The sequence below is a fragment of the Gordionus sp. m RMFG-2023 genome, chromosome 4 (assembly GCF_954871325.1).
Source record: "Gordionus sp. m RMFG-2023 chromosome 4, tfGorSpeb1-WG-v2, whole genome shotgun sequence".
NCBI lineage: Eukaryota > Metazoa > Nematomorpha > Gordioida > Chordodea > Parachordodidae > Gordionus > Gordionus sp. m RMFG-2023.
Genome location: NC_088778.1, coordinates 9,151,790 through 9,171,252, shown reverse-complemented (window position 1 = coordinate 9,171,252; position 19,463 = coordinate 9,151,790). Strand labels below are relative to the sequence as shown.

Genomic DNA, 19,463 nt, shown 5'->3' with positions numbered 1-19,463 from the left:
ATGATTTCTGAGGATATACAATCCCCTTCTGAATTTCTTTTTTGGGATAAAATTCTTTTTAAAAAACTAAATTCATTGATTTCCTCCTGGCACAAATGTTTGAAAATTAGGATTTAATAAATAAATATTTAAAATATACCTGAGAATCCGTTATTCCTGTATTTTTTTTATTTTGTATTTTTCTTAAATAGTTTGAAAATTTGGTCATATACTCAATTCTATTAAGAGTATTAGGCATGTAAACTTGTTTTAATCTCGGATCCAACAATGTTGAAACATATGATTCATAACAAAATAATTCTTTGAGATATTTCTGCATTTTAACCAGCATGTTATTGAGAATTTCTTTTCTTGTATTGTTATTATCTTTTTTTATATTATTTAAAATTTCATTATTTATATTCTCCATATATAACATGGAAATCCCAACTGTAGGATATTTGGATCCTGATAAATCAAGTGTGGTTTTATAGAAGGGCCTAAGAAAATCTACAGCCTCTTTAAGTTCTTCTTTTTCACACTCAGTAAAGAAAACCCCTTTAAATAGTTTGTAATTCAAAAAAAGTACTTCTTCTATAGCATCCATGTTCTAAAAATTAAATATTTTTTAAAAATAATTAGATAAAAATGTAAATACCTCATAAATTGTATTCATCATTAAATAGGAGCTATTCCATCTAATAGGGATATCAGAAGGGATTTTAAATTTTGTAATACCCTTAGTTTCACATATTTGTACATATGCTTGATTTATTTTGGGTGATTTATTTATAGAAATGGCAATGTCTCTACACTTTTCTAGGATAGTTATAATTGTTGATAAACCTTCCTGAGATATTAAGTTTAGAATATGGGCACAGCATCTGAAACCTTTAAAGTTTTGTTCCTTGTAAATATTCTGCAAAATATCCATGCTTTTTAGGATGTTATTGGCATTATCTGTAGTTCAAGACAGTATATTCTTCTCCAATTGATATACATCAATTACTTCTTTTATAGCTAAGGATATTTCTTCAGAAGTATGAGGAAATGGGATATGATTTATATCAAGTAAAATATTTTTTAATGTAAAAGAAGAGTCAATAAAGTGAGCAGTAATGGCTATGAATGAAACTTTATTTATACTGCTCCACATATCTGTGGTAAAGCTTATTAAAGAATTATTTTTATTTAAAATATCTTTTAAAGAACTTCTTAGTTTCTCAAAATTAGCTGAAATTTTTAACTTTGTTTTTAGACCAAATTGTAGCAGTTGAGTTTAAATATTTGATTAAATTATGAAGACCTGAACTTTCAAAAGTCTTCATTGGCAGACAGTCCATTATTACCCATTTTATTATTAATTGGTTCATATGTTCAGTTTGAAATTTATCCAATGGTATTGAAGAAAGTGATTTTGTGCTTGTGGAGGGCATATTAAAATTAAGAGTAGATTGTGTTTATGAGATATTTTCATTTTCATCATTAGGGGTATATATTTTATGTTTTATCAGATGCCTGCTTAAGGTACCTAATTATTTTATTAAGAATAAGGTTAAGTTATTTTAACAATGAATTATTTAGACAGTTTCTTAAGAAAAAATAGAACTATATAAATAATAACCAAAATATTTTAATAATAATACTGCTTATTTTGATTAATTTACTGCTTAAAAAATTATAAACAATTATTTTATTACTTGTTGCTGACGATACATTATATTTGGTATTGCAGTGAACACATACTCTATGTTTTTTATTGGGACTATAAGTAAAATGTTTCTTGGACAAACTTATGGTTTTCATATTGTAAAATAAAAATTAACAATATCTAAAATAACTCCTCTAGAAAAATTCATAAAATAAAATATACAAAAAAATTATAATAATTGAATAGTAAAGCAAACTTAAATATTAATTCATAAAATAAAATATACAAAAAAATTATAATAATTGAATAGTAAAGCAAACTTAAATATTAATAAAAGACCGGTCCGGACCACGGTCCTCAAAACCGATAGGACCGGACCGTTGACCTTCACTAATCTAAGATATGACCTGTCTCATAAATTGACTGCAGACATTTAAGATGCTCTTCCTCAATTTCACATTCCAAATCAGCTACTCGATATCTGAGGGTGAAATTATTTCTCTAATTTTTTTAATGAGAATATCAATAAAATGGATTATGTTTATCCGTAGTGAAGGTCAACGGTTCGGTCCTATCGGTCTTAGACCGGGACCGGACTGATTGCCGGATCGATCTTTTTTTTGAGGACCGTGGTCCGGACCGGTCTTTTATTAATATTTAAGTTTGCTTTACTATTCAATTATTATAATTTTTTTGTATATTTTATTTTATGAATTAATATTTAAGTTTGCTTTACTATTCAATTATTATAATTTTTTTGTATATTTTATTTTATGAAATTTTCTAGAGGAATTATTTTAGATATTGTTAATTTTTATTTTACAATATGAAAACCATAAGTTTGTCCAAGAAACATTTTACTTATAGTCCCAATAAAAAAGAGTATGTGTTCACTGCAATACCAAATATAATGTATCGTCAGCAACAAGTAATAAAATAATTGTTTATAATTTTTAAGCAGTAAATTAATCAAAATAAGCAGTATTATTATTAAAATATTTTGGTTATTATTTATATAGTTCTATTTTTTCTTAAGAAACTGTCTAAATAATTCATTGTTAAAATAACTTAACCTTATTCTTAATAAAATAATTAGGTACCTTAAGCAGGCATCTGATAAAACATAAAATATATACCTCTAATGATGAAAATGAAAATATCTCAAAAACACAATCTACTCTTAATTTTAATATGCCCTCCACAAGCACAAAATCACTTTCTTCAATACCATTGGATAAATTTCAAACTGAACATATGAACCAATTAATAATAAAATGGGTAATAATGGACTGTCTGCCAATGAAGACTTTTGAAAGTTCAGGTCTTCATAATTTAATCAAATATTTAAACTCAACTGCTACAATTTGGTCTAAAAACAAAGTTAAAAATTTCAGCTAATTTTGAGAAACTAAGAAGTTCTTTAAAAGATATTTTAAATAAAAATAATTCTTTAATAAGCTTTACCACAGATATGTGGAACAGTATAAATAAAGTTTCATTCATAGCCATTACTGCTCACTTTATTGACTCTTCTTTTACATTAAAAAATATTTTACTTGATATAAATCATATCCCATTTCCTCATACTTCTGAAGAAATATCCTTAGCTATAAAAGAAGTAATTGATGTATATCAATTGGAGAAGAATATACTGGCTTGTACTACAGATAATGCCAATAACATCCTAAAAAGCATGGATATTTTGCAGAATATTTACAAGGAACAAAACTTTAAAGGTTTCAGATGCTGTGCCCATATTCTAAACTTAATATCTCAGGAAGGTTTATCAACAATTACAACTATCCTAGAAAAGTGTAGAGACATTGCCTTTTCTATAAATAAATCACCCAAAATAAATCAAGCATATGTACAAATATGTGAAAATAAGGGTATTACAAAATTTAAAATCCCTTCTGATATCCCTATTAGATGGAATAGCTCCTATTTAATGATGAATACAATTTATGAGGTATTTACATTTTTATCCAATTATTTTTAAAAAATATTTAATTTTTAGAACATGGATGCTATAGAAGAAGTACTTTTTTTGAATTACAAACAATTTAAAGGGGTTTTCTTTACTGAGTGTGAAAAAGAAGAACTTAAAGAGGCTGTAGATTTTCTTAGGCCCTTCTATAAAACCACACTTGATTTATCAGGATCCAAATATCCTACAGTTGGGATTTCCATGTTATATATGGAGAATATAAATAATGAAATTTTAAATAATATAATAAAAGATAATAACAATACAAGAAAAGAAATTCTTAATAACATGCTGGTTAAAATGCAGAAATATCTCAAAGAATTATTTTGTTATGAATCATATGTCTCAACATTGTTGGACCCGAGATTAAAACAAGTTTACATGCCTAATACTCTTAATAGAATTGAGTATATGACCAAATTTTCAAACTATTTAAGAAAAATACAAAATAAAAAAAATACAGGAATAACGGATTCTCAGGTATATTTTAAATATTTATTTATTAAATCCTAATTTTCAAACATTTGTGCCAGGAGGAAATCAATGAATTTAGTTTTTTAAAAAGAATTTTATCCCAAAAAAGAAATTCAGAAGGGGATTGTATATCCTCAGAAATCATTGAAGAAAATATATCAGAACTTCACACCTATTTAAATGAACCTCTTGTTTCTTTAAAGGATGACATATTAGTATGGTGGAAAACCAATAGTGAAAGGTCTTTTATATTTTGTAAAAGTCAATATAGTTTATTATATAGATTTCCAGTCCTCTCATTAGCAGCTAGAAATTTTTTAGCAATTCAAGCAACATCTGTCCCATGTGAACAAATATTTTCGAAGGCAGGAGATCTTGTCACTAAAAAAAGGAACAGGCTTTCAAACAAAACAATACAAGCTTTGATGTGTATGGGCTCTTAATGGAATAGATCTACCGCCTCCATTAAGCCCCTCTTCTAATTCCTTCCATAGCAATTCTACAAACAATGACATTAGCATTTATTTAAATTGAATATTTGCATTAATTATTATATTATTCATAATTAATTTTATATTGTTTATATAATACTCTTATATTTAATAAAATGATAAAACAAATTAAATTAGGTTAAAAAAAATGTGTTTTTTAAACAAATAAAAAGACCGGTCCTGGACCGGTCTTTTTATTTAGGACCACGGTCTGGATCGATCTTTTTATTTAGGACCACGGTCTGGATCGATCTTTTTCTTAAGAACCGTGGTCCGGTCCGGTCCGAGGGTATTGGTCCAGTCCGGACCAAAGACCGGACCGTGACCTTCACTATCTTAGATATTGATGACTCTGATCCATCTTTTGATGATCATTTTGATATGTCTGATGAATCGGACAATAGAAATGGCATTGCACCAACCAATCTAATTAATACAAAAACTTTAAAATTAAATTGCCCTACCTGCTGGCATAGCATATTAATTATGCTAAAAAGTGTTCGCAGTGTAAACAAAATTCCTATAAATAATGTTCTAAATAAAATAGGAAAATAATCTTTAAAACTCTTTAATAATGAATGAGATATGATTGATGAGCTTTACACAGTATTGAATCTCCGATAGTCGGTGGAATTTCTTTCCTCCCAAAAGGGATCGACAATAAACTAGGGTTATTATTTCGCAGTGAAATAGAAACCCTACAAAGCAATAGATCTGATTGCTTGCTTAATATAAAATATGAAAAAAAGCTTGACCATGGGTTTCTTATTACTGAATTTCAAGTTATTTTATATTTTTATTAATAAAATTATATTTTAAACATTAGATCCTAGCAACTCTATTTGATCCCAGATTTTAAAATCTTAAAATTGTTTCAGAATATTTAAATTCGAATTTTACGACATCATTGTAATTTTTAAATATACATCTAAAAATTTAGAGCATGATAGAAATGCACAGAATGAGATTCAAGTTGAAGATAATGGGCAAGCATAGTTCTTATAAAGATAAAATAGCTCGTAAATATTCCCATCCAAGCAACGATTATAACAACATTAATAATCTAGAACAAGAATGTCATATTTTGCTCAGCCAACATAATATCCCAGAAGAGGATGCACATTAACCTTTTGGAAGAAAAACGACGGGAACTTCCTAGGCTTGCTAATTTAGCTAGGAAGGTTCTTTGTATACCTGCAACCAGTACGCCCAGCGAAAGAATTTTTTCCATTGCTGGATTAATACTCAATGCAAAAAGGACTTCTTTATGTCCCACGAATTTTGATAAAATACTATTTATTCATGACAATTATAATTTTGCTGAGTCTGAATTCTGATTTATTATATTTCATACTTTATATTTTGCTTGCATTCCAAATTTATATTTTTTGTTATAATAAAAATCAATAGAATATTACTAATATGTGTTGTTTATCGAACTCTGATCTGAATAAAAATGCAATTCCATAGTCTTTTTCTGAGAATGAGAAAATAATTTAAATTGGAGTGAGACATTAAATAAATTCAGGAATGAATTTAACTTTGTTAACAATGTGTTAGAAAAAAAAATTTAATACTTTGATTTATAAATTAAAAATTTTTTAAAATAAATATCGCGCCCCACCGAAAATTTAGTAGGCGGCGGCGAAATCAGCGCGCCGCCGAATGCCGATGAAAAAATTAAAAAATAACACCGCCGTCGATTGAGCATCGGCGCACAGGTCTAGCCACATCACATCCCGATTCTTGAATGTAAACAAAGCTAACACAGTTATGCTATCGTTTAGATCTGATTATCACACTGCTTAACTATCATTGCTTTAATTTTAAAAGGTGTCCTTAATCAATATGCGAAATACCTTACAAAATTTGTTGAAATTTATAATGTAGGTATTTTACACATGCTAGAATACATTTTCTGGCAAAATTAAATTCAAATGTCATAAAAGCAATAATGATATAGAGTTGGTAAATAGCTATTGGGGAGTTTTTTTTTAAATACCGAAAATGTAATTCCAATATATGTAGAATACCATTTTATGAATTTTAGAAAATTTGGCCATGAACCTTTGAGGTATTTTAATTTGCAAATACTGGCAATACGAAATGAGTAAGATATTAATCATTCTTGACTGATTACGTGAATTGACTGTAGCATCTTCATCGTTTATGGCTGCTTTCCAAGTTTATCCGGTTAAGCGAGTTTCCCCTCTGATCCCTTTTCTCCACTTTTTACATCCTGGGAGTCTTGTAAGAACTATTATTCCTCGTTAATCCTTCTCGAGGTTATCTCATTATTTCCATTGAAGTACAACTCATCACGTGCTCAACCCACCTCAATCTATTTCTTCTCATCAGCATTCCAATAGCTTCTATTACAATCCTTTCCCGCCACATCCCTTTGACCATTTTCATCTCCGTTCTTTCCAATTTAGTTTCCTCACGTTTTTCCACCGTTAGCCTATACAGCTTCTCATACAGTTTGCACAAACTATACGAGTTTTTTTTTGTTAGAATAAATTACATCTTTCGGAATTTCTTACATACATATTTATCAGCAGAATCGGCACCTCCATTGATGTTCAGCATGTCACATTGCCAAATCGAAATCATCTTTATCTACGTTATTAGACAAATTTTACATATGTTCTACATAAAGTTGTGCTTGCTAGCATCATTCTTTCTTTTTCACTACTACCTTTTTATGCACCATCTAGCTGCTAGGGCATTGAATTAAATTTCTAACAACATCTTTCTCACATACACTACATTATCAAATGCCTGTTACCTCCTAATTTGCTGATCCCTTGCTTTCAATCATCACCTTTCTCCTTTGGTTACTTTTAAATCTTTGGTTCCATAACTGTCTTCAATATGATTATCTTATCTTACTCTGGTTGTCTTGTTGCCAGTAGTTCAAGATCTTCATCATATAGAAGTGCCCATGGAGTCTTCTACTATCTATCTCGTTACCACTTTCATTACTATGATATATAATAATGGATTCAAGACGATACTTGATGCATCCCCACCCAAAGCTCTCGCTATCACCATCGTGTCGTTTCCTAACGCATTCGGGCAATACGTCATCACTGCCAAAACATTCATCTACACCTGATTTACTCAAAACCGATTTTGTAATCGCATGTCCTCTCAAACGCCTTCACCAAGTCTACAAAAACATAATAAGGTGCCTCTTATTCGCCCGATATTTTTATTGGATTACCACTCACATCCGTAGCTCCTTCCCGGGATTAATAAACTGCATATCATCGCTTCTCACTTGATATTTGCTAACATTTTCTCGAAACGAAGCTAATCCGTTTGATACGAGCCACTATATATCGGATCATCATTTTTCTTGAGTTAAATACGCATTTTTTCCAGTCCTCTGCGATACTAATCATTGCACATATCTGTCATTCATTCCATTACCTTCATCATTTCTGTCATATATTGGGTCTGTTGTTTTACCTCTCTTCATCTTATTTAGCGTTTTCCTAACTTCACCTTCAGAAACTACAGACAGAACCTTCAACTTTATATCGCACATCTTTATCCTATAGTATTTTTTCCATATACTTCTTGCACCTTTTTCATTTGTTTTGCGATCCTAATCATATATCATATTTCTCTTTCCTTCCTTAGTTCCCATCTCATTAGCGAATATACGCCTTTTCGAATCTTGCATAATATAATAATAAACAAACATATTTTTTTATTTTGAAGATTTACGACCTTATCGATTGTTTTTTGGTCAATTCCTCTTGCAAATTTTGGAAACAATTTTCAAACTACGTATCTTTGGGTACCTTGTAATTATTTTATTTTATAATTTATTTATTTTAAAGATTTTCATTTTCTATATCGTCATATATATATATATCATCCTTATAATATTAAACTACTTTTCTTATCAGTGAAACGTCATTTTTTTTATTCAAATTTAGATGACATGACAAATTTACAGAACTTATATTAAAAAGATTATGTATCACTTGATAAACATCTTTATCGTTAGGAATTATTCAATGCAAAAATCGCTTTAAATTATTTGATATTACCAGTTAGCATATAGAGATAAATATTGTTAGTCAGGACATCTCAGAAAACTTTCATATTTCAAAAAAAGTCATAAATGGGTCATTCAATTTCGAAAAAACATTAATCGAGATTTTCGGCTGATGCTTCTATTTCGGATTTATAGGCACGTTATATATGTTTTAGTAATATCTGAAAAGAAATTTTAGCTCATTATCAAATATATTACCTAGATAATAGGGCTTTTTTTGACCTTTTACTGATGTTAAATAATTAGTTTTTAATTAAAAGCTTAATTAGTTCGAACATTGAATCTAATATTAATAACTAAATCAATAATAAATAATTATGATGGAAGTATAAATTAAATTTTTATAAAAAATATTGATCATCTTGTGTCCATTTGAAAATTTAAAATTAATATTTCGAATATATCAGGAGCTTCCATTTTTCTGTTTTCTATTATTCTTTTACAATTTTTCTAATAATTTCGTCAATAATTAGCAGAGTTGTTAAAAGATACTTTATAAATGGATCTAGATACAGATACATAGTCTCAAAAGTTATCTAGATACAGATACAGCGTCTAAAAAGTTATCAAGATACAGATACAATTTTTAAATATATCTGTATACAGATACATTTTTTATAATGCTCTTATAGGTTTGCATAAACCTAAATTAATATTATATTGTGAAAATTCATGAAATGAGCTAAAAAATTTATTGACGCGATATAACATTTATCAGAATATAACTAAAATAATGATTTTAATATAATATATGAAAATTGATTAAATAATTATAAATAATTATTAGATTTCAGTAATAAAATATTTTCAAAATTTTGATCATTTAGGCATCCTCGTTTATCTGTAAAGACATTTTTAGCAACACTAAATAGTCTTTCCACAGGGGCGCTTGAAGGAATTGTAGTGTTATATTCTTTTACAAGCCAACACTATATTTTTTCTTTCCAAACTTATTGGATTTATATAGTGAGCGGTTACTCCTATGTATGAACTAAAAATTAAAATTTCATAAAATTGCTGAAATAATTTATTCTTAATTAATTATTATACAAATTGAAATGTTAGCTATACCGGCGATAGGCACTCCAACAATCTGCTGTTGTGCATATTAATGATGGTTCTATAAGACTTTTAATTATTTCTTTCTTTTCATTTTCCCATCTTTGGGAAATTCTACCAACAACTAACTGTCTGTCGGCAAATTATATTTTTGTGTGGAGCCAAAGTGTTGATCATTTTTTTAAAAGAAGGATTTTCAACAATTGAAAATGGCTGCATGCCATCTATAATAAAAGCAATAATTAAATCATCTAAAGTGCCTTGAGTTAAAGTCAAAGGTCTTTTAGCAAAAATATTATTGGAGGATGAGCCTTGTCCAATATTTTCTTTGGTAGTTTTATTTTCCTTCCCCTTTTTTATTTTTGTTAACAAGGTTGGATGTTTTCTCTTAAAATTTAAATTAGAATTTTAAATATATAATATCTATACCCTTATGTGCTTCAAGATATTGCACGTTGAAGTCATACTGACGGATATTTTTGTATTTTTAGGTAGACACGGCAAACATTTTACCATCAGAGAATTGTTTTCTTTGTTTTGAGATATTATTTTAAAATATGCTCTATAAATTGGCCATGGTAAAGCAATAGAACTTGTTGTTGCTTCCTCTTCTTCATCGATATAGATCTAAATAAATATATAAACTTAAAAATTTAGTTATAAAATAAAATTTACCATTTCCATATTGTAATATTAAAATTTGTATGGTTTATTGATAAACTCGGACATAATATTTAAATTAATGAATATTTATATATATTTTTTATATATAAGTTTTAATATTTTATGTATATATAATTCTTTATTATAGTATTAATAAATATTAATATATAATATATATATATTTATTTATTTCATAAGCTCATATGAAATAAAATAAATTTTACAGTCAAATATTTTTATTTATAATAAAAAAAGGGGTATATAAAATGTATCTTAAAAAGTATCTAAAAACAGATACAGATACCTCTAAAATAATATCTAGATACAGATACCTTTCTAAAAAATCTATCTAGATACAGATACAGATACTACATTTTTATATCTAGATACAGTGTATCTAGATACTTTAACAACTCTGATAATTAGTATGGCTGGTTAATTAATAATAAAAAATTAAAGTTCCTTGCATAATCTATAAAAAAACATAGATGCTTATGAATATTTCAATGCAATTAAAAGGGTTTTTTTTTTATAAAATTTATTTTTATCTTATAAAATATGGTAAAAGAATTTTTTTTCCAATATGCATGATATTACTTGTAGATCAATTTTAATACCTTGAAATAAATTTAAATGATAAAAAAAATCTTTTATTGCAATGAAATGTTTAATATATAACACCATCTATACGTTTTTTGTACACTATTTGCTATATTTTTTGAAACAATTGCTCAATCGCGCTAATTGTTGAAGAAATTATAATAAAAATACTAGATAAATGATAAAAAGTCAAATTAGAAATATTGAAGTTCATAGAAATATTAATTTTAAATTTTCTACTAGACATAAAATAACTAATATTTAAAAAAAATAATTTTGATGTTTCCCCCTTAATTATCAGTTATTGGTTAGTTATTATTATTAATATTAGATTCAATATTCAATTCGTTTTTAATTTAAAACGAATTGTTTAACATCTGAAAAAGGTTAAAAAGCCGTTTTTTATACATTTAATTCCCATTATCTTAGCTAATATAATTGCTAATGAGCTAAAAACTTATTAGAACAGATATAACTTGCCTACAAATTCCTATCGATTATGAAAGGCGTCTGCCGAAAGGTGCTTGATTTGACATGCAATGACCCAAATACAAAGATATACGATAGATCGTTATTAATAAATAGACATAATAGTTTTTAAAAAATAAATTATTTTCTCTTCTCCAATCACCACTAAAATTGCCTTATAAATTTTTTTTTAAAAAATCATTAAATATATGATTATTTTCTTGTATAATATATTATTATGTTGGCATAGATGTGTTTTTTTCCGGGAATGATTTATCTTTTAAAACTTCAATTCATATTTTGAGTGCGTATTTAAATTTAAAAAAGCTAAATTTGCCGGAAATATATTCGTATGGGCAAAATATACTACATATTCTGAAATTAAAATATTTTGCTATTAACTTTTGAAATATTAATAATTTACATTCCCGTTTCTAGGGTCTCAAATTGAACCTCGAGCAGAAACCCCGGGTTTTGAAAATTTTTTCTAACCTGAACCTGAGTTCAATCTGGTTCAGTGAATTTTATATTTACAATTTATTATATACGATATAAATCCAATATTATTGATATTACTTGGTGATGATGCAATTAGGTATCTTGTTAATCTGTGGAGTCGGATTAAAACAATATACACGTCCATTTAAACTTATGATAATAGTTCGGATGAAGTTATTGAACAAGATGATTTTAGAGAAATTGATACAACTTAAAGAAAGGCAGGAGAAAATGCTTAAAAAATGTGCTAACGATTGCAGAGAAATATATTGGAACGATAATTACTCGATTTCCCTATTTTTAAAGATTGGATACGAAGGAAAATATTATGCATTTTTGGGAGTCTGCTAAGTTGCAGCACCCTGATTTATAATATTTTATCTAAAATCTAATTTGCTGTTCCTCCTCAAGTTAATTTGTCATACTTTCATATAAATATATTTAATATAGGTAACGTTGAAAGATCTTTTTCACTTTTGAAATTCATTCTTTCACTGCAAAAATCGAAAATGAGCGAACTAGTTTTGGAAGAGATTATGCTAATACGTTTAAATAAAAAAAAATTCAAATTGATACATGACTATGCTTGTGTTTTTAAATATATTTAGCCTATAAATAAATTATAATTTTATATTTTATTATACCAAATTTATATCTAGCCTTATAAATTTTGATTTAAATTTTTTTAACTGGTCATTAGCTTCCTTATTTGAATATCAAGCTGAACCCTTAACCAAACTCGGGTTCAAAAATATTCCCCTGAACCGAATCCGAATCGAACCCGTTCCGATTTTTTTTACCTTGAACCGACCTGCATTTTTCCAAATATTTCATATACAAATTCAGAGTTGTTAAATATCTAGATGTAAAAATACGATATATGTATCTAGATATTTTTTTTAAAGTATCTGTATCTAGATATTATTTTCGAGGTATCTATATCTGTTTTTAGATATTTTTTATGATACATTTTAATATACTTATTTAACGCTTTTTTATATTATAAACATAAATACTTGAACGTAAAGTTTATTTTATTTCATATGAGCATATAATTTAATTATATATATATATTTTAAAAAATATTAAGACTACTATAATAAAAAATTATATATATATATAATATTAAAACTTATATAAAAAATCTCAAATCTGCCATTTTTATTTTCAATGGAATTGGTTAATTTTATTTTATTATACTAATTTTAAAAATTTATTTTATATTAATATAAAGAGGAAGATGTAATAATCAATGGAACATCATCAATTTGAGACATTATTTTTCCTTGGCCAATTTATAGAGCATATTTTAAAATAATATCTCAAAATAAAGAAAACAAATCTGATAGTAAAATGTTGCCAAAAAATACCAAAATTTCAGTTAGCATTACCTCAACTTGCAACATTGTAAAATATTTAAGGGTATAGATACATAAATGTTTACAATTGTAATTTTAAAAGAAAATATCAAACACTGTTAATGAAAATAAAAAAGAGGAAGGAGAATAGATCTATTTAAGAAAATATTGGACTAGGATCATCGTCCACTGATATTTTTGCCAAGAGACCTCAGGCTTTAACCCAAACCACTTTAGATGATTCTCTTGATATTTTGCAGGGAGATAAATATATGTACACAGCTTTTTACTGTGCAACCATTTCACAGCTGATTATCAAATTGAAGAATTTTAAACAAATGAACATGGAATTTTGTTTACTAATCCTAGATGTCTTACTTAAAGGGATTGAAGATAGGTAAATTAATAATAACAAATTAATCAATATTTAATAATTCTAGGTTTATTGGGACAATATTTGAAGATGAAAATATTATAGCAACTATGCTCCATCCTTTTTTAAACTTGATTGGACATGGTTACAAATGGATAAAAATTAAAAATAAACAATTAATACAAAGATTAGTTGATGAATTATCAAGGTCTTCAACTGATTGCAAACAAATAACCTGTGAAAAAAAACAAATAATTTAATATCTGATTTTTTTCAGTACCCTACAGCAGCAGATATGATTGTTAATAATGATTTAAATTTTGATGCTTAACAAATTTTATATAATTTTTTCATGTCGAGATTTTAGTATTTTTAAAAATATCCTGATATAAAATTGTTATTCATAAAATATAATACCACAATCCCTTCAAGCGTCCCGGTAAAAAGACTTTTTAGTGTAGCTAAAAATGTCTTTACAGATAAACGAGCATGCCTTAATGACCAAAATTTGAAAATATATTACTGAAATCTATTAAAATAATTTATCATATATTATATTAAAATCTAAAATCATTATTTTATTTACATTTTGATAAATGTGATATTGAGTAATAAATTTCTTTAGCTCATTTCATGAATTTTCACAATAGAATCCCAATTTAGGGTTAAGCTAACCTTTTATAAGAGTATAATAAAAATTGTATCTGTATTTAGATCTATTTAAAAAGTATTTTTAACAACATTATATAAATGATAAAATATTTAAAATTTAACTGCAAAATTGTCAGTATAAAAAAAAGCTTCAAATTTTTGAGTAAAAATCTTTTTTATAAAAATAATTATTTTGTCAAACCCTCTAAGTGTTGGAGTACATTTTAAAATTAAATTTAGAAAACGCGCTCAAATAAATGATTTAAAGTTGAAAAAAATTAACATCGCCGAGGAAAAACACATTCATTATAACATTATATTTGATTGTACTTGAATAGATCCCCGGCTTCCTTCCCTCTCTTATTACGTTAGCGTTAGAGACAGAGTACAACCCTACACCCAATTAACCCAGCTCACACTGGCCTACTTGACTGTGAATAATATCGATTCCGATATAAAAACCCAAAAGGAATGTTTTGATATGAATATTCGACAATCTGTAATTAACTATTATTATTTTTTGATAAATACAAATTGCATTAGTATGCTTTTTGATTCATTTTGTTCAGTGAAAAATTTAGCTTTAAAACTTTTTCTTAGAACCTTAATATATGTATAATTATTTTTTAAAATTTCTTCCTAGCTGGTAAGTATTTTGAGGGGTTTTCTTAGTTAAATTTATAAAATGGCCTCACTATTTTATTTTGAAGCGTGAGTCTATTAATATTTTGTGAATGTATACTTGTTATTTAAATAAATAAAATTTATAATTATGATTCACATTTTAAAATGATTATCAATGTAAATTATTTATTAATTATTTTTTTTATAGGTATCTCATTTATCTCATGAAATATCATTCGAGATAAAATACTATAAATTTCTATATCTTTTATACTTTTTTTATTTTACACTAAAAAAAATTATTTTTAATTCATCGTTTCTAATTACTTTTTTAAAGAAAATTTTCAATCAAAAATTCTTTTAGAAATTAGGACTTATCCACTTATTTATCATCATTTTTTAAAACTTTTAATTGAATATTCAATTATATCTTAAACAACTCATAAAATTCTATACCACAAATATTGTTAATAAATCTCTTCATTTGAGCCGAATTTCTTTTAGCCGAAAACTAATGTTCAGCATTGAGATTTAATCTTAAAAAAAATACAGCTAAACCTTACAAACAATAAAAACTTATAAAATTACACTTATAATTCACAGATTTATTCTTATATCTGGTTCCCTTCATATATCGGGCTCCATGATGTCTCTAACAAACAATACCCCGCTTGCGCGGCAACCTTGACCTGGTCCCATAAATCTGCCCTATCTTCCCCTTGGGTGGAAAGCACATGGAGTGGTCCCGCTTCTTTACGCCTTTATTTCAGACCCAACAGGCGTTTAGATTACGCTATTCTAGCCGTCGGTTTAAGGTTAAATTACTTTATTATAAACGCAATCTGAAAATTATACGATGCTTTATTAAGCTAAAAAATAGATCTTCCTTTATTTATATAAAAAAGTTTATTGGTGGAGGGGGTGGGGGGATAAAATTAACCAATTCGATTTATTAATTTGTTGATTCGTTATATAAAGCTTTACTGGTTTAGCACTAGTTTTCAGTCTCTTTTTCACGAGGTATGCCGATACGTTATTTACTACGCCAGCTGATTCGAGGGAAAGAGAATCAGATGCCTCCAACAATTCTAACCCGATTCCGGAACCAACACAATTGAATTATTAGTTCTGGATATTAATATGAAATCTAAATGAATTGAGGATATATTCACAAGAATATCTAATATCCGTTTCGTTATTTTATTAATTTTAATTTAGATATTTTGACTGGAGGTCTGTGAATTATCTTCGAAACCTTGATCAAATATTCCTGGTTTTTTTAATAAATTTGATAGATTATAATGATGTTTACAGATTCGGTATAATTATAAAATAATGAAATTGTGATTAAAAAAAATACTTCCTATCCTATACTTCTCTAAATGAAAAATGATAATATATGAATAACTAATTTACGAATATTTATATGAACTTTTTTACAACTGATTTTATCAAATATAATTCATGATCTTATTTATTTAATTTTTTAAATATGAATTTTTGTTTTCGGATTACATGAAAAATAACTATAACACCACGCTTAAAAACTTAGCAACGAAAAATTAATTTAAACGATTTATCGAGTAGTGCTTAAAATAATGGAACGAACAGATTGGAATCTAAGAATCGGATAGAACTTTAAAAAATGCGATTCTTATAATTAATCGGCGCTAAGAACGAAATTATTTGAAAATACTTTTAATGATTAAACTTGTTGATTTTATAAAATTGTATCTTATTTTTATATGGATATTTTTGTATCAATGTAAATGTAACTTATTATTTTGATTAAAATATTTTTTTTTAATTTATCTCACATTCACCCTAAATAAATTATGATAAATCGAGAATCTTTTTAATACCATAATATCAAAAGAATGAATTAGAACCAGAACTTAAAGTCATAAAGGTTCAGATTTTTATAAGTAAGCGGAAAATAATTCCCCGGAAAAACAGCACCGTTGGATTGTCAAATTGAATTAAGACGTGGTGATTATATTCCATTTGCTACTTCTTTACTTGTGGGTGCTTTTTAGTGCATATCTCTACATGATTTAGTATTCTCTCTGGGGAGAATTATTGCGCTTAATTAAATAGTTTTTTTATTTAAATAACCATTTAGGTGGCATTTACTTTATTCTTCTTCTCCGTTTTATGGCGATTTCTAGGTTTACTCGAGTAGGCCAGTTTTCCCTCTAATTTTTTTTTCCCATTTTTGACGGTCCTGAGCATCAATATTTGTAAGATTCATGCTTCTCATATCCGCCGCTATCACATTTGTCCACGTCATCTTGGGTCTTCTTCTAGGTCTTGATCCTCCAACTTCCATCATTCTCAGTCAGCTTTTGTCATACGTTCCACATGCACAAACCATCTTAGTCTATTTCGTCGCATTACCATTCCAATCATTTCTATACCCAATCTTGCTCGCAATTCCTTGCTAGTTTCTCTCTCTCTCAGAGATACCCCACACATCCATCTAATCACCTCATCTCTATTTTTTCTAATTTGGCTTCGTGAGTCGTTCATTGCCTATGTTTCGCCGCCATAAACTATACAACTCCTCACACAGTTTACATAAACTTTCCCCTTTAACTTCAGAGAGACTTTTATTTGTAAGAATAGACGACATCTCTCTGAACTTCTTCCAAGCTTGTCTGGTCCTTGCAACAACGGCAGAATCTACACCAGCATCTGCGTTTAGCATATCACCTAAATAACAAAATTTATCCACTTTTTCTAGGGTTAACTCATTGCTAATATCCAGACCACCATTTTTTAGGTTATCATTATTATGTATCTATTTAATGCATGTTCTACAAATAAAGGTCATACTTCCTAACATTAAACTTCCTTTTTTCCCGCTACATCTATTATGTACCCATTTCTAGCACCTGGTGCATTTGATAGAATTTTTAGCAACTCCTTTCCCACATACACCACAAGGCCCCTTACCGGATTCCTCCATCTTTAGATTTTCCCCATCAATCATCACCTTTGTCTTTGATCCATTCATTTTTAGGCCCTTTGCTTCCATAGTCATCTTCCATTTACTAATTTTATCCCTCAATTCTTCCTCACTGTTTGCCATTAATACAAGGTTACCTGCATATAATAGCTACCAGGGAAATCCTTCACGCATTTCTTTAGCCACCACATCCATTACTAAGGTAAATAATAATGGACACAGCACGGATCCTTGATAAAGTCCTACCTTCACCTCAAAGCTGTCACTATCACCATAATCCGTCCGTACTGCTGTTTGTGCTGCCATCACTGCTATAACCAACCATTGTCCACACCTGATTTTCTCAAGGCCCATCTAGTAACCTCACGCGGCACCCTATCAAATGCTTTCTCCAAATGAACAAACGCATAATAGAGTTTCTTTTCCTTCGCAAGATACTTCTCCTGCATTTGTTTCACCACAAAATCTGTCCTTTTCCCGATGTAAAACCAAACTGCATTTCATCAATTTTAATTTGTTCCCTTATCCGCTTCTCTAACACTCTCTCAAATACTTTCATTGCATGTTCCAAGAGTTTAATAGCTCTGTAAGGCCCGCAATCTAAAGGATCACCTTTCACCTTGTATATTGTATTAATTATACTTCTTCGCCAGTCCTCGGGAATATTCCTTCTATTACAATTTGATTGGCTAAATTCATTAACTATTCAATCCCTAAATCATCAGAACCGTTAAACATCTCTGATACCACCATCGTTAAACCCGATGCCTTCCCTCTTTTTATCTTTTTCACTGCTCTCTTTATCTCGTCCTTGTCAAATTTACACCCTGAACCTTCTACCTTTGCACAACTAACATTATTATCCCATTCATTTTCTTCATTCAAAAGCCTTTCATGTAAATCTTCCAGGTGTTCTTAATACCACTATTATCAATTACAGTTTTTCCTTCCATATTTTTCAAACACTTTACACCTATCACATCCTCCCTCTTTTTTGACATCTGCTTTGCCATTCGAACCATATTTCCAATTCCATCAGCGCCTTCCATTTCTTTAGCGAACTCGTGTCTTTTTTCTTCTTGAGCCTTCGCTATTAATTTCTTAGCATTTCTTTTAGCCATCTTGTAAGTATCGTTATCACTATTTTCTTTGCTATTATACCATACTTTGAAACACCTCCGTTTCTCATCCACAGCTTTCGCTACATCCAGGTTCCACCACCAAGACTCCTTATGTCTAGGCGGCCCTTTTGTCCATCCACATACCTCCTCAATTATCATCACCCAGGATTTCTTCATAGCTTCCCACTTGTCATTTGCCCCAGATGCTTGCGCCACCTCCGCCTCACTAATCGCCAATGTCATATTGAATTGACGTCTAGCACTCTCCTTCAATTTCCATACCTTCATCCTTGGCACAAACTTTCTTTTAGTGACCCTGGCACCTTTAAGAGAGATCTCCTACAACTAGTCAATGCTGATTTATACATTCTCTCCCGGTATCACTTTACATTTTTTTACTATACAATTCATTGATCACATCTCCTT

General features: G+C 28.3%; 2 protein-coding genes across 3 annotated transcripts in view; one reads left to right on the top strand and one right to left on the bottom strand.

Annotated features, from left to right (window-relative positions):
• Nucleotides 1-16,776, top strand: part of LOC135927881 (nicastrin-like) — a 28,520-nt gene extending 11,744 nt beyond the window's left edge. The window contains exons 11-14 of one of the 2 annotated variants that reach the window (XM_065464117.1): nt 8,312-8,390; nt 14,663-14,823; nt 15,552-15,763; nt 15,927-16,776. In XM_065464117.1, coding sequence (XP_065320189.1) covers nt 8,312-8,390; nt 14,663-14,823; nt 15,552-15,763; nt 15,927-16,074 — 600 coding nt within the window. In that variant the 3' untranslated portion in view covers nt 16,075-16,776. Of the gene's footprint in view, nt 1-5,522; nt 5,871-8,311; nt 8,391-14,662; nt 14,824-15,551; nt 15,764-15,926 lie in introns of those variants that run through there. The other variant, XM_065464118.1, reaches the window with a different exon arrangement.
• Nucleotides 16,777-17,835: 1,059 nt separating this feature from the next.
• On the bottom strand, nt 17,836-18,270 carry LOC135928597 (uncharacterized). Its single transcript, XM_065465053.1, has 2 exons — nt 18,071-18,270; nt 17,836-18,028 (listed from the first exon to the last, which is right to left on the bottom strand). Exons 1-2 carry the CDS (start codon nt 18,268-18,270, stop codon nt 17,836-17,838), a joined length of 393 nt encoding a protein of 130 aa, XP_065321125.1.
• Between the last annotated feature and the right edge of the window lie 1,193 nt (nt 18,271-19,463).